This window comes from Chrysochloris asiatica, unplaced genomic scaffold (genome assembly GCF_000296735.1).
Source record: "Chrysochloris asiatica unplaced genomic scaffold, ChrAsi1.0 scaffold00349, whole genome shotgun sequence".
Lineage (NCBI taxonomy): Eukaryota > Metazoa > Chordata > Mammalia > Afrosoricida > Chrysochloridae > Chrysochloris > Chrysochloris asiatica.
Window position 1 is genome coordinate 1,812,271 of NW_006408867.1, and position 12,301 is coordinate 1,824,571.

At 43.9% G+C, this 12,301-nt stretch overlaps 1 protein-coding gene across 1 annotated transcript in view; it reads right to left on the bottom strand.

The window, feature by feature from the left end:
* The window catches only part of ILDR2 (immunoglobulin-like domain containing receptor 2), a 97,964-nt gene extending 86,401 nt beyond the window's left edge, over positions 1–11,563 (bottom strand). Inside the window, exon 1 of the mRNA XM_006875992.1 lies at positions 11,469–11,563. Coding sequence (XP_006876054.1) covers positions 11,469–11,514 — 46 coding nt within the window. The 5' untranslated portion in view covers positions 11,515–11,563. The remainder of the gene's footprint in view (positions 1–11,468) is intronic.
* Between the last annotated feature and the right edge of the window lie 738 nt (positions 11,564–12,301).

The window sequence follows — 12,301 nt, forward strand, 5'->3', positions numbered from 1 at the left end:
TTAAGTGTTCTGGAATACTCATACTTCTCAATGTTGTCCATAGCTTGTCATGATCCACACAATCGAAAGCCTTTGCGTAGTCAATAAAGCACATTAGTCAGATAGAGACTGGTAAAATCCTAGCGACTATGGCCCTTAGTCACCTTCAGGTCTGGAAATGAACTCACTTCCATAGCTCACTTTTCAGCCACACAATGCACAGATTTATAAAGCGAACAATAACACTAGGGAGGTGCACACACCTTAGAAATAATCAACCATCTGAGATCAAAAGGGCAGCATTCACCCAAAGACAAAGTTCAGAAGGGTTAGGAAAGAAGGAGGAATGGAAACAGGCAACACAGGGAGGAAGTGGGATAAATTATGTTACATTGTAGGAATGGCAATTAATGAGATGAAATGAAACGTGTATGAACTGTTGAATGGACAACTGATCTGTTCTATAAACCTTCACCCAACTCACACACAAAAAAGTAAACAAACAAAAGTCCCACTCTGATCCCTCCCAAAAAGATTAAAGGAAACCCAAAAGACAGTTCTACTCACTGAATCAGAATCTACTTGATGACAAACAACAAGTGCAAAGACTCCTTTGAGATGGGCCACTCACCTCCCTTCTCCTGCATCACTAAATGTTCCAACCATACTAAACGCACTTATTTGTCAATGTTGTTGTAAAGTGCCATCCCGTTGGTTCCAACTCACAGCAACCCTGTATAGGGTTTCCAAGGAAAGGCTGGTGGATTCAACCTTGGGGTTCAAGCCGACATTGCAGTTGAGTACTTTTCCTACAGCACCACACCCGGACTCCAAAAGCATTTGTAGTTACCATTATTGCTGTTGTTGTTAAGTGCTGCCAAGTTGGTTCCGACTTATAGCAACTCTGTATAGGGTTTCCAAGGAGATGCTGGTGAGTTTGAACCGCTGACCCTGCAACTCAAACTGACTTTGTGGTCCAGCACGTTATTCTGCAGTGCCATATCATCCATCAATGTTTGGTCTCTGCACATGCTGCTCCTTTTGCAAATTTCCCTTTCCTCTGTCCACTCTTTCCCTGGTAACTCCTATTAATTCATTAGGACTCAGCTCAACTATCACTGCCTCTAGAAGTTTTGTCCTCCTCTTACTGCAGTTCTGTGGGAGAAAGTCTCATCTTTCTGTTCCTGCGAAGATTTACGAGTCTCAGAAACCCTATAGGGGTCACTATAAGTCAGAACCAACTCACCATCATTTTAACTGCAACAACAACTGCAGTTACATCACCCGGGGGATTCATATCTGAGAATTTCCTATTTAGTACTCAGTCTCCTTCCATTAATATAAAACCCCCTCCTGCAGACTCCTAATGATTGTTATTTGATACATTTGTTGATTGATTTAATCCTGTTAATAAATGTTTTATTTATTCCAAGGAGCCCTGGTAAGCACAACAATTAGGTGTACAGCTACTAACTAAAAGGTTTGCAGTTTAAATCTACCCAGAGGCTCCATGTAGGAAAGACGTGGCAATGCACTTCCATAAAGATTACAGCTGGGAACACCTGATGGGGCAGTTCTACTCTGTCACATGGAGTCACCATGAATTAGAATCAACTCGGCAGTACCCAACAATAATTATTTGTTCCCTCTCTACCTTTGCATTGTTCCCTATAGGCAAAATACACTTCCTACCCCACTGACAATGGATATGGCCATTTGACTTTCTTCCCAGTAGACTATGAGCAGAAGTGCATAAGCCACATCCAAACAGAAGCTTTAAAGTCACTTGTGTGCTTTGGTTCTACACTCCCCTCCTACCTTGGATGCTTGCCCTCACCACGAGAACATCATGTCTCAGATATTGGCTGCTTTTTCATCCTGGGTCTTGGGATGAGAAGACAGTTGGAACTGAACCAAGTCCAATCCACAATGTGCCAAACCCACCAATCCACAATGTGCCAAACATAGCTTGAGCTAGGAGTTTTACATAATTTTGTTTTAATTACCACAATAACCCTATAAAGTAAATAAGCTTCCATTTTAAGGCCAAAGAAAGTAAGTTAAGAGATATTAAAGTAGCATTCAAATCCAGTTCAGTTTAAGTCTCATGCCTCCACCCCACCACCTCTGAGACGATCTCGTGATGAGCCAAGAGCATGGAAAGAGTAATGATGTAGGATCCCAACTGAATGTGAGGGTCCTACTCCTAAATCAGGCACCACTGCCTTTAGGGCTCCAGGTGCTGAAGGAGAGCAGAAGCAGCAGCATGTTCTTCTGGGTTCACCGTTGTTTCTTGGCCCATAAAGAAGTCTAGGCATCCAAAATACCTTCTTTCATTTGCACAAAGCCAAGAACTATCTTGAAGACCAAGATTCTAAGCACACATATGCCACAGCTACATCCTGTGTGGTTTCTGATGCACAGCATCCAGATGGGCCTGAATTGCTGCAGTATCTGCTTTGTCACTGGGTCACATCCTCTGTTCTTCTGTGTCTTGCTGGACCACTCTTTATTCATCCCTTTCACATATAGCTCAGAATTTAATTAGAAAATACTGACTGCCTTCCTTTCTCTTGCTTTTCCCCAGCAATATTTCACGGAATCCTATGAACTTTGAGCCTTAATACCCAATGTTCTGTAGTAGACACTCATATTGTTATTGTTAAGTGCCCGTTGAGTCAGTTCCGACCTATAGTGACCCAGTATAGGGTTTCTGAGGCTGTAAATTTTTACAGGAGCCGAAAGTCTCATCTTGCTCTGATGGAACTGATGGTAGTTTTCAACTGCTGACCTTGAAATTAGCAGCCCAACTCATAACTTCTATGCTACCCATGCTTCAGCACCTGGAATGCCCAGGCAGTCTCCCATCCAAGCACTAACCAGGCCTGACCTTGCTTAGCTTCCGAGATCAGACGAGATTGGGTGTATTCAGGGTGGAATAGCCGTAGACATCCATATATATTCATTTAGATCAGGAGTTCTAGTATAAATCACCTTAACCAGAAAAGAATGTTTCCCTTGGGTACAGGAATTGGAACCAGAACCAACTAAGTCATATTAGGAGTCCTGGTGTAGCGCTGTGGGCTAATGCATCAGACTGCAAATTTGTTTGAACTTCAAGGTTGGTGGTTCAAGCTTACCAACTGCTCCTTGGAAACACAATACAGGGTCACTATGGGTCCGATTCAACTTGACAGCACTTAACAACAAGTCATATTAAGTCAGCAACAATGTTTCTTACTCTTTTAATTAATAAAATATCATAGATTTAGGCACATCACATTTCCTTTGAGATGTGGTCTTGTTGTTGTTGTTGTTAAGTGCTGCCGAGTTGGTTCCGACCCACAGTGACCCTATATAGGGTTTCCAAGGAGCGACTGGTAAGCTTGAACCACCAACCTTGTAGTTCAAATGGCTTTGCAGTCTGGCGCATTAACCCACAGAGCCACACCAGGACTCCATGGTCTTCTTATGTGTAGGTAAATAATATCAGCCTTACTTAGAAGAATCAAATGGGATAATTCATAAGAAAACCATTGAATGGAGAAAAGACCATTGTAGCATGGACACTAATAAGGAAAACAACAACCAGAAAAGAGGACTTGAAATGCTTGCTGATGAAGATTAAAGACTCCAGCTTTCAGTATGGAGAGCACCTCAGTGTAAAGAAAACAAAAATCTTCGCAACTAGACCAATAAATATTGCTAGATGGAGAAACCAGCACTCATCTGTCAGTTTGTCACACTGGTGGCTTGCATGTTTCTGTGATGCTGGAAGCTATGCCACCACTATTTTGAATGCTGGCAGGGTCAACTATGGTGGACAGGTTTCAGCTGAGCTTCCAGACTAAGAGACTAGGAAAACGGAGAGACGGACTACTTCTGAATGTTTACCCACTGAAAACCTTATGAGTAGCAGTGGAAGACTGTCAGATAGCACCAGAATACTGAATACTGAAGCATGATACAGAGCACCAGAATATTATCAGATATTGTGCTGGAAGATGAGTCCCTCAGGTTGGAAGGAATTCAAAATATGACTGGGGGAAAACCTGTTTCCTCAAAGTAGAGTTGACAGTGATGACAAGAATGGAGTAAAGCTTTTCGAACCTTCATTTGGTGATGGGCACAAGTCAAAATGAGAAACAGCTGCAAACATCCAGTAATAATCAGTATATGGAATTACAAAATATGAATCTAGGAAAATTGGAAGTTGTCAAAAAATGAAGTGGAATGCATAAACATCCATATACTGGGCATTAGTAAACTGAAATGGACTCATATTGACCATTTTGAATGCGACAAACACATAGTTTACCATACCAGGAATGATCAATTGAAGAGCAATGGTGTCTCACTCATCATCAAAAACAAAACTTCAAGACCTATCTTGAAGTATAATGCTGCTGTGATAGGATAAAATCCATACACTACAAGGAAGACTAGTTAATTATTCAAATTTATGCACCAACCACTAAAGTCAGCAATGATGAACTTGAAGAATTCTACCACCTTCTTGTGTGGTGCTGCGGGTTGATGCATTGGACTGCAAGGTCAGTTTAAACTGCAAAGTCAGAGATTCAAGCTCGCCACCCACTCCTCGGAAACCTTATACAGGATGGCTGTGATTCGAAACCGACTCGATGTCACTTAACAATACTTCTTGAGTATGAAACTGATCAAACATGCAATCAAGATGCATTGGTAATTACTGGTAATTAGAATACAAAAGTTGGAAACAAAGAGGAAGGGTCAGTTGTTGGAAAATATGACCTTGGTGATAGAAATGATGCTGAAGATCCCATAAGAGAATTTCACAAGACCAATTACTTCATTTCAAAAACCCTTTTAAAAAACATGAAAGACTACTATACACATGGTCCTCACCAGATGGAATACAGAGAAATCAAACTGACTACATCTGTGAAAAGAAACAGTGGGAAAAACTCTGTATTACCAAAACAAGGCCAGGGGCAGATAGTGGAACAGGTAGGCCATCAATTGCTCATATGCAAGTTTAGGATGAAGATGAAAAAAATTAAAACAAGTCCATGACAGCCAAAATATGACTTTGAAAATATCCCACCTGAATTTAAAGACAGTTTTCACCTCAATGTAAAGAAAACAAAAATCCTCATCACTAGACTGATAAATAACATCATGATAAATGGAGAAAAAACTGAAGTTGCCAGAGACTTCATTTTGCTTGGATCCACTATCAACACTCATGGAAGCAGCAGTCAAGAAATCAAATAATAAGTTGCATTAGGTAAATCTGCTGCACAAGACTTCTTCAATGTGCTTAAGAGCAAAGATGTCCGTTTGAGGTTTATTAAAGTGCACCTGATCCAAGCCATGTTGTTTTCAATTGTATCATATGCATTTGAAAGTTGGACAATGAATAAAGATTGTAGAAGAATTGATGCTTTTGAGTTATGGTGTTGAAGAAGAACATTAAAAGTACCATGGACTTCCAGAAGAATAAACAAATTTGTGTTGGAAGAAGTACCATCAGAATGTTTCTTAGAAGCAAGATGGTCAGACTTCACCTCTCATACTTTGGACATATTATCAGAAGGACCAGTCCCTAGGGAAGGACACCATGATAGGTAAAGTGGAGGGTTGGTGAAAAAGAGGAAGACCCCCAATGAGATGGATTTGAACAGTACAAGCAGCAATGAGTTCAAGAGTAACAAGGATTGTGAGGGTGGCGCAGGACTTGGTAATGTTTCATTCTGTTGTGCATAAGGCTGCTATGAGTCAGAACTGACTGGATAACACCTAATAACAACAATAACAAATGGAGAAAAGATTGAAGTTGTCAAAGAAATCATTTTGCTTGGATCTACAATCAACATTCATGGAAGCAGAAGTCAAGAAACCAAATGACATATTGCACTACATAAATCTGCTACACAAGATCTCTTTAAAGTGTTCAAGAACAAAGATGTCAGTTTGAGGACTAAGGTGCACCTGAACCAAATCATGGTCTATTCAATTGCCTCATATGTATTTGAAAGTTGGACAATGAATAAGGAAGACTGTACAAGAATTGATGAATTTGAGGTAAGCGGTTAGAGAAGAATACTGTAAGTACCATGGATTGCTAGAAGAACAAGCAAATCTGTGTTGGAAGTGCAGCTAGGATGCTTCTTAGAAGCCAGGATAGTGAGACTTCAGCTCTCATTCTTCAGAAATATAATCAGGAGGGACCAGTCAGTGGAGAAGGACATCATGCTTGGTTAAGTGGTGGGTCAGTAAAAAAGAGATGAACTGACCCGGTGGCAGTAGCAACAAGCTCAAACATAAATATAATTGTGAGGATGGAGCAGGGAGGGCCATGTCGTGTTTCATTCTGTTGTGCATGAGGTCAACTTGACAACACCTAACAATAACATGTTATATTTTTCTTTATATTCCTGATAGGGATAAAAATGAGGTATGGGAACTAAAATGTTTAGAAGAAGTGAAGAGTGAGTCCTGGAGCTAAAAGTTGAGGCTGCGAGGGCTATGTTGTCTATAGTAGAATCCATCCCATTGGACCTCACTCTGTAAGTCTCCTGTATGAAAACATTTAATTACTCATAGTGGACCCTATCCTGTCCATTAAGTACTGGACACTACTCAACTTGTCCTTTTGAAAATTCTAATGAGAACTCCCTCTTTCTACTCCAATCATTAATGGTTTTAGGAAGACTGAAAACAACTAGAGCTGCTAATGGCACTTTCCTGGAAAAATTATAAAAGGCCATTTAGAACTATTGTTCTTTAGTTTTGATTTTCAACTCTCAGATGATCAGGAAAAGAAAAATTCAGGACTATAAAATCTCAGAGCTGAAAGTGACCTTAGAAGCCACTCATTATAAAACCAGGACTCAAACTTCCCACCTGTTACATGCTTACTTGATGGAGACGTTGGTATTGAAACCTAACCCTCAACTCTCAAGTCAGAGTCCTTTCCACTAACCAAGTACAGATACTAATACTACCAACATAATGTTAGCTTGCAGTGCCTACTGGTATGCCACCCAGTAGAAATCATGTGAGTCTAAAACTAAAGATTAATAACCAAACAAAACCAAACCTACTGTAATTGAGGTTATTCCAACTCACCGTCACCCTATAAAGGGTTTCTGAGACTAAATATTTATGGGATCAGACAGCCTCATTTTTTTCTACCCTGGAGCAGTTGGTGGGTTTGCACTGCTAACTTTGAGGTTAGCAGCCCAAACCTAAAACCAATACTACCTCTCCTAGTACAGAGAGAAGCATTATGGCTTGAGGTGAAGGTGAGTGGGGAAACCTGTGGAAAGTATTGAAGAAGATGTTCAATATGAAGTTGTTGATCTGTCCCATGGGGAGAAAAAGAACAGAGGTGGGAAACTGGAAGGGATACAGGCCCAAAAGGAGATAAAGGAGGTTCACGAGTCATTCTCCTTTCGAACACTCTTCAATTCTCCAGGGCTAACAACACTTTAATTCCCCCATACTAGGCATCTACTGAAATGCAACCAAATCAGGCAACAACCATTCCTGGATACCATTGTTCCTTCTGCAGGCTGAGTTTGGAGCCCTTCTAGGGCACCTCACAAACTCAGCAATAATAACAATATCTATTATTGCTTTTGTACAATGCTACTCCATACTATGAGTCCGAAGCAACTCGATGGCACTTAACAACAACAACAACAACAACTCCATACTATGAGTCCGAAGCAACTCGATGGCACTTAACAACAACAACAACAACAACTCCATACTATGAGTCCGAAGCAACTCGATGGCACTTAACAACAACAACAACTTCATAATGGTATATTCATAGGCCTGGCTCCAGACTGTAAGTTCTTTGAAGCCAAGGGCTGTGAAGAAGGACATCATGCTTGCTAAAGTGGAAGGTCAGGGAAAAGGAGGAAAACCCCTTCACTACCAACACCACCAATGAGATGGATTGGCCCAGTGGCAACAACAATGGACTCAAGTGAGGAGGGTGCAGGACCAGGCAGTGTTCTGGTCTGTTGTGCATGGTGTCACTATGAGTCAAGTCTACTCTGCCGCACCTAATAACAGCAACCCTAGCATAATGCCTGGGACATGGTAGTAACTCAGTAACTAACTATGCATGAACAAGCACCTTCACTTGGCCATCACCTTTTCTGGAAATTTGTCTCTGAGCTGCTTGGGTTGGCTATGCCTCCTCCATGCCCTCATCACAGCTGTACAGTTCTCATCATGGGACTTTTCACCACACTACCAAAATGACCTGAAATCTTATTTGAGTCACTGACTAGACTGACTGTTCCTTGAGGACAAGGGCTGTGTCTTTTCTCTGTGTAGACTCAGCACCTATCATAGCACTTAGAGATAACAGGAATTTACCACATGCTTGTAAAAGAGTGACTAAATGAATGAATGAAACCAACCAGTTACCAAAAGCATAGAGCTAATAGAGCTAATAGAGCAAGCAGAGAGACCCAGCAAAGTCTCCAGAAAAACACACTGCCTGCTCTGGAGTGTGTTCCCAGAATATCAACAAAGCTCCCTCGTTTCTCACAGCCTCTGCTGCTAGGGAAGGATGAAATGCCACCATGTTCAGGGACAGGGACAGAGACAGAGTGAGCCTTCCTTCAAGTCTTATTGCAAGACGGTACCTGTTGCTAAAATAGCAGCTGGTTAGCATTTTGTTTTATTCAAAACAACAACAACAAAAAACAATCTATTACAGGAAACAGCATCACAATGACAATAAGAAATCATGAGGTTAAATATATAACAGAAAGAAATACAGAATTTTAGCAATGAATGGCAAGGAAGGAGCTGTTAGAGCCTGAAGGGGGAAGTGTTGATTAGAAATTGCTCAGCCTGCATTTAAAGAGAGAACCAAGGGGAGAGGGGGTAAGGGAGAGAGAGGGCAAAAGGAAAGGGGCTGGGGGAGGAAGAAAAGACGAAAATGAATGGAATTTTTTCCCCTACCACTGTGTCTCATTTTAAATCAGTCCTTTTTTTTCTCCCTCCCCTTCTACCACCCCCTCAAGAAAGAATTCATTGATTGGGCTGGACTAAAATGTCTTACCTTTTTCTCAAGGTTTCTCTGTAAAGAATGAGTCTGAATCCATCTCATCATCCACTGCTCCTCTCTCCTCCCTCCCCTCCCCAGCCGCCATTGTTAGCTCCTCTACTTTGCTCAAATTGAGAGGCAGCTTGTCCACTGTCACCTCTCACAACCATGATGGGATGGAGGGCACGCAGGAGCTGGGATGAGGGGATGCCAGTGGGTGATCAATGGGATCACAGGAGCCAGCTGCACTTGCAGAGACAGAAGCCGGGACCATCTGACAGCTGAGATGGCCTGAGAACTAACCTGTTGCCGCTGCCAGGCAGAAGTGGCCTCTGCAGGTGCAGATGGCAGAAGTTACAGACAAAGCATAACCTTTCAAAACAGAAATCCCCGCAATACAACAGCCAGAGAAGCAGTTTAGCAGAGTGCTTTAGGCGATTAGCCCAGGGCTTGGGAAAACTGGGTTCTAGTTCCTGCAGTACAGCAAAATGGCTATGTGCATACTGCTTGTCTGGATCTCTGTTTTCTCACCTATTAAATGACAGAGCTGGACTAGATTTCCTGTGATCCCTTCCAGGGATATGATTCTGTTGTATAAAGAAAGCTGTGAAAACTCTAGCAAAGGTTATAGAGTCCCCTTCTTTCACCAGTCCCAAAGTGCTCTTCTTGGGGGGACCCCACCACCTTCTAGAAGAGCACCTTCTGGCCCTGGAACTGTGCCCCCTCCCCCCAGATGCCTGGCTGGCATGATATAGGCTCAAGTCTTAAGTTCCCCTCAAATAGGATAACTGTGTGGAGGCAAATTAAGGACGTGGAAGTAGAAGGCACTGGGAGGCCAGGGGAGGCGGGAGGCATGGATCAGCCAAACCCTGAAATTAGGGATGATTCATATTTGAATAATGTGGGAGGGATGAACTCAGAGCAGCCAAGAGAAGAGGCTAATCCTGCTGAGTGCCCCCCCAAAACTAAACCCAGCAAAAGGATAATAGCAAGTGTTAGGGGCCATACATTTGGAACAGAAAACTATTAAGCAACCAATAATCTTCTTGAAGCTAAGGGAAATAAGACAGGTTTTGTGTGTGTGTGTGTGTGTGTGTGTGGTTTTTCTTTTTTGCCTTTCTCATTTCTAAAATGTATTTGCCCCTCTCTCTCGGTGATTTGCTTTGTATAATTAATATATTTAAACTTCTTCTCCTTATCCCGCTGACTTGATGTTCCTAAATCTTCTGGTTGGTGTCCCTAGAGGGAACAAACTTTTTCTTTTTTTTTTTTTTTTTGCTATTTTCAGTTTTCTCTCCTGCTCTGCATTGCCTCCCCTCTCTTCTCACCATCCTCTGGCCCCTTGCCTCTGTTTCCTCTGGCCTCACCTTCCTTTCAGTATCCCTCACCCAGTCAAAACCTCCAATCCTTTCTCACCCTTCCTCAGCTGTGTTGCTTTGTGACTCTCTCTGGGCTGACTAGCCTATCCTGCCAACTGTCCCTAACTCTGTTGCATCATGTGGAACAACATGTGGGTCAAAAGCTTTTTCTGACCCCCTCAGGTCCTGGTGTGGCACTGTAGGATAAGCACTGGACTGCTAACCACAGGTTAGTAGTTCAAACCCATCAGCTACTCCTCGGAAACCCTATGCAGGGTTGCTATGAGCTGGAATCCACAATAAGCCCTTAAAAGTTCACAAAAAGGAAGGGATAAGAGGCCCCAGCTGGACAAAGTGACTCCAGAAACTGGGAGAAATCCAACTCCTCTCCCAGACAGTTAGGGGTGCCTCTCAATCTCTCTGCATATTGTCTTCATTGGAGTGGAAGGGATGCGTCTATTAGGAAGGTGCTTCTGTAACTATGGGGCCACTGCCCAAATAGAAGCAAATGGTCCTAAAAGCCATATCCGTTTTCAAGCCTCCATGCTCATCCTTACCCCTCCTCGATCCCCAGCACCCCACAATGGAGTCACAGAGACAATGCCTTGAGTCTCCCTACTTTTCTAGGGAAGGAATTAAGGAGACCCACCTCCCATCCTCCCCAGAAAACCAGTTCTCTCAATTAATTAGTCTCCTCGGAGCTTTCATTTTTGAAGCAGGTTTTCCTCAGGATTCACAGCATTACAAACTCAGGATAAGGCCGTGGAAGGACCGTTATATGGAGGGGGGAAATGTACATTTCAACAAGAATAATCTCATCTCAAGGAGCCAAACACCAAAGTCTCGACTCGGTTTTCCCATCTTTGCCTCCCCCCATCACTCACTCTAACACCTAACATACACACACACACACACACACACACACACACATTGTCCCCCTCCCCCACATGACACCAGCCTGCTAAGCAGCTTTTTGCACAATCAGGTAAAAAATGGGGGTGGGGTGGGGTGAGAACAGCACTACAAGGGTAATGTATATAAAGTTATTCATCTCTGTAGAGAATTACTCTTACCTGTTAACCAGAAGAGTGCAATCCACCCTAATACGACCCTGTCCATTTTCCTCAACTTCCCATTCAATTCAAGGAGTGAGGAAAGTGGAAAATGGCAGGAATATAGTGGCAGAAGATAGCTGCGGAGCTGCGACGGCAGGCGTGAGAAGGCACCGGGCGTCCCTGGGCGCCGCCGCCCGCGGGGTAGAGCAGGCGGGGCAGCTGGACCGCGCCGCCAGGGAAACGCGCGCAGCTGCGGGCTCCCGGGAACCGCGCGGCACTCGGACAGCGCATCCCCTTACGCCGGCCCGCGCCGCCGCTGCCGCCGCCACCGCCACCGCCGCCACGGAGCACCCGCACGCTCAGGCAGCTAGGCGCAAGGCGAACGCCTCCTCGCCACCAAGCCCGCCCGCGCGAGGGAGCCAGGCCGACTCACCGCCTTCTCCCCTCCCCTTCCTGCCCCTCCGCCCGCAGCCTGGACTTTCAAAGTTTCTCGGTCACGTGCCTGCCCTGGGCAGCAGGAGGTCACTGCTGAGTGACAAAGTCCACCCGGGGGAGAGGAGGCAGAGGGGCAGAAGGTAGGGAGAGGTACGGAGGAGGCAGCCCTGGGAGCCATCGTCCGGGAACTCTGGGCGATTGTGCCCTAGCCAGTCCCGGAACCTATGTGCTAGATAAGGAACTCGAGGACGGAGAGTCTGGCTACTGTTAACTGACCTGGGAGAGAGAGGGATGGAGCCACAAACGTGGAGGGCCTGCAGGCAGGACTTGGCCTAATTCATGGGATTTAGACTAAGAGTGCTCTTGGCAAGGGTGTTTGATTTTTCTGCCCATTTCCTTCCATCCCTTCTCCCCCA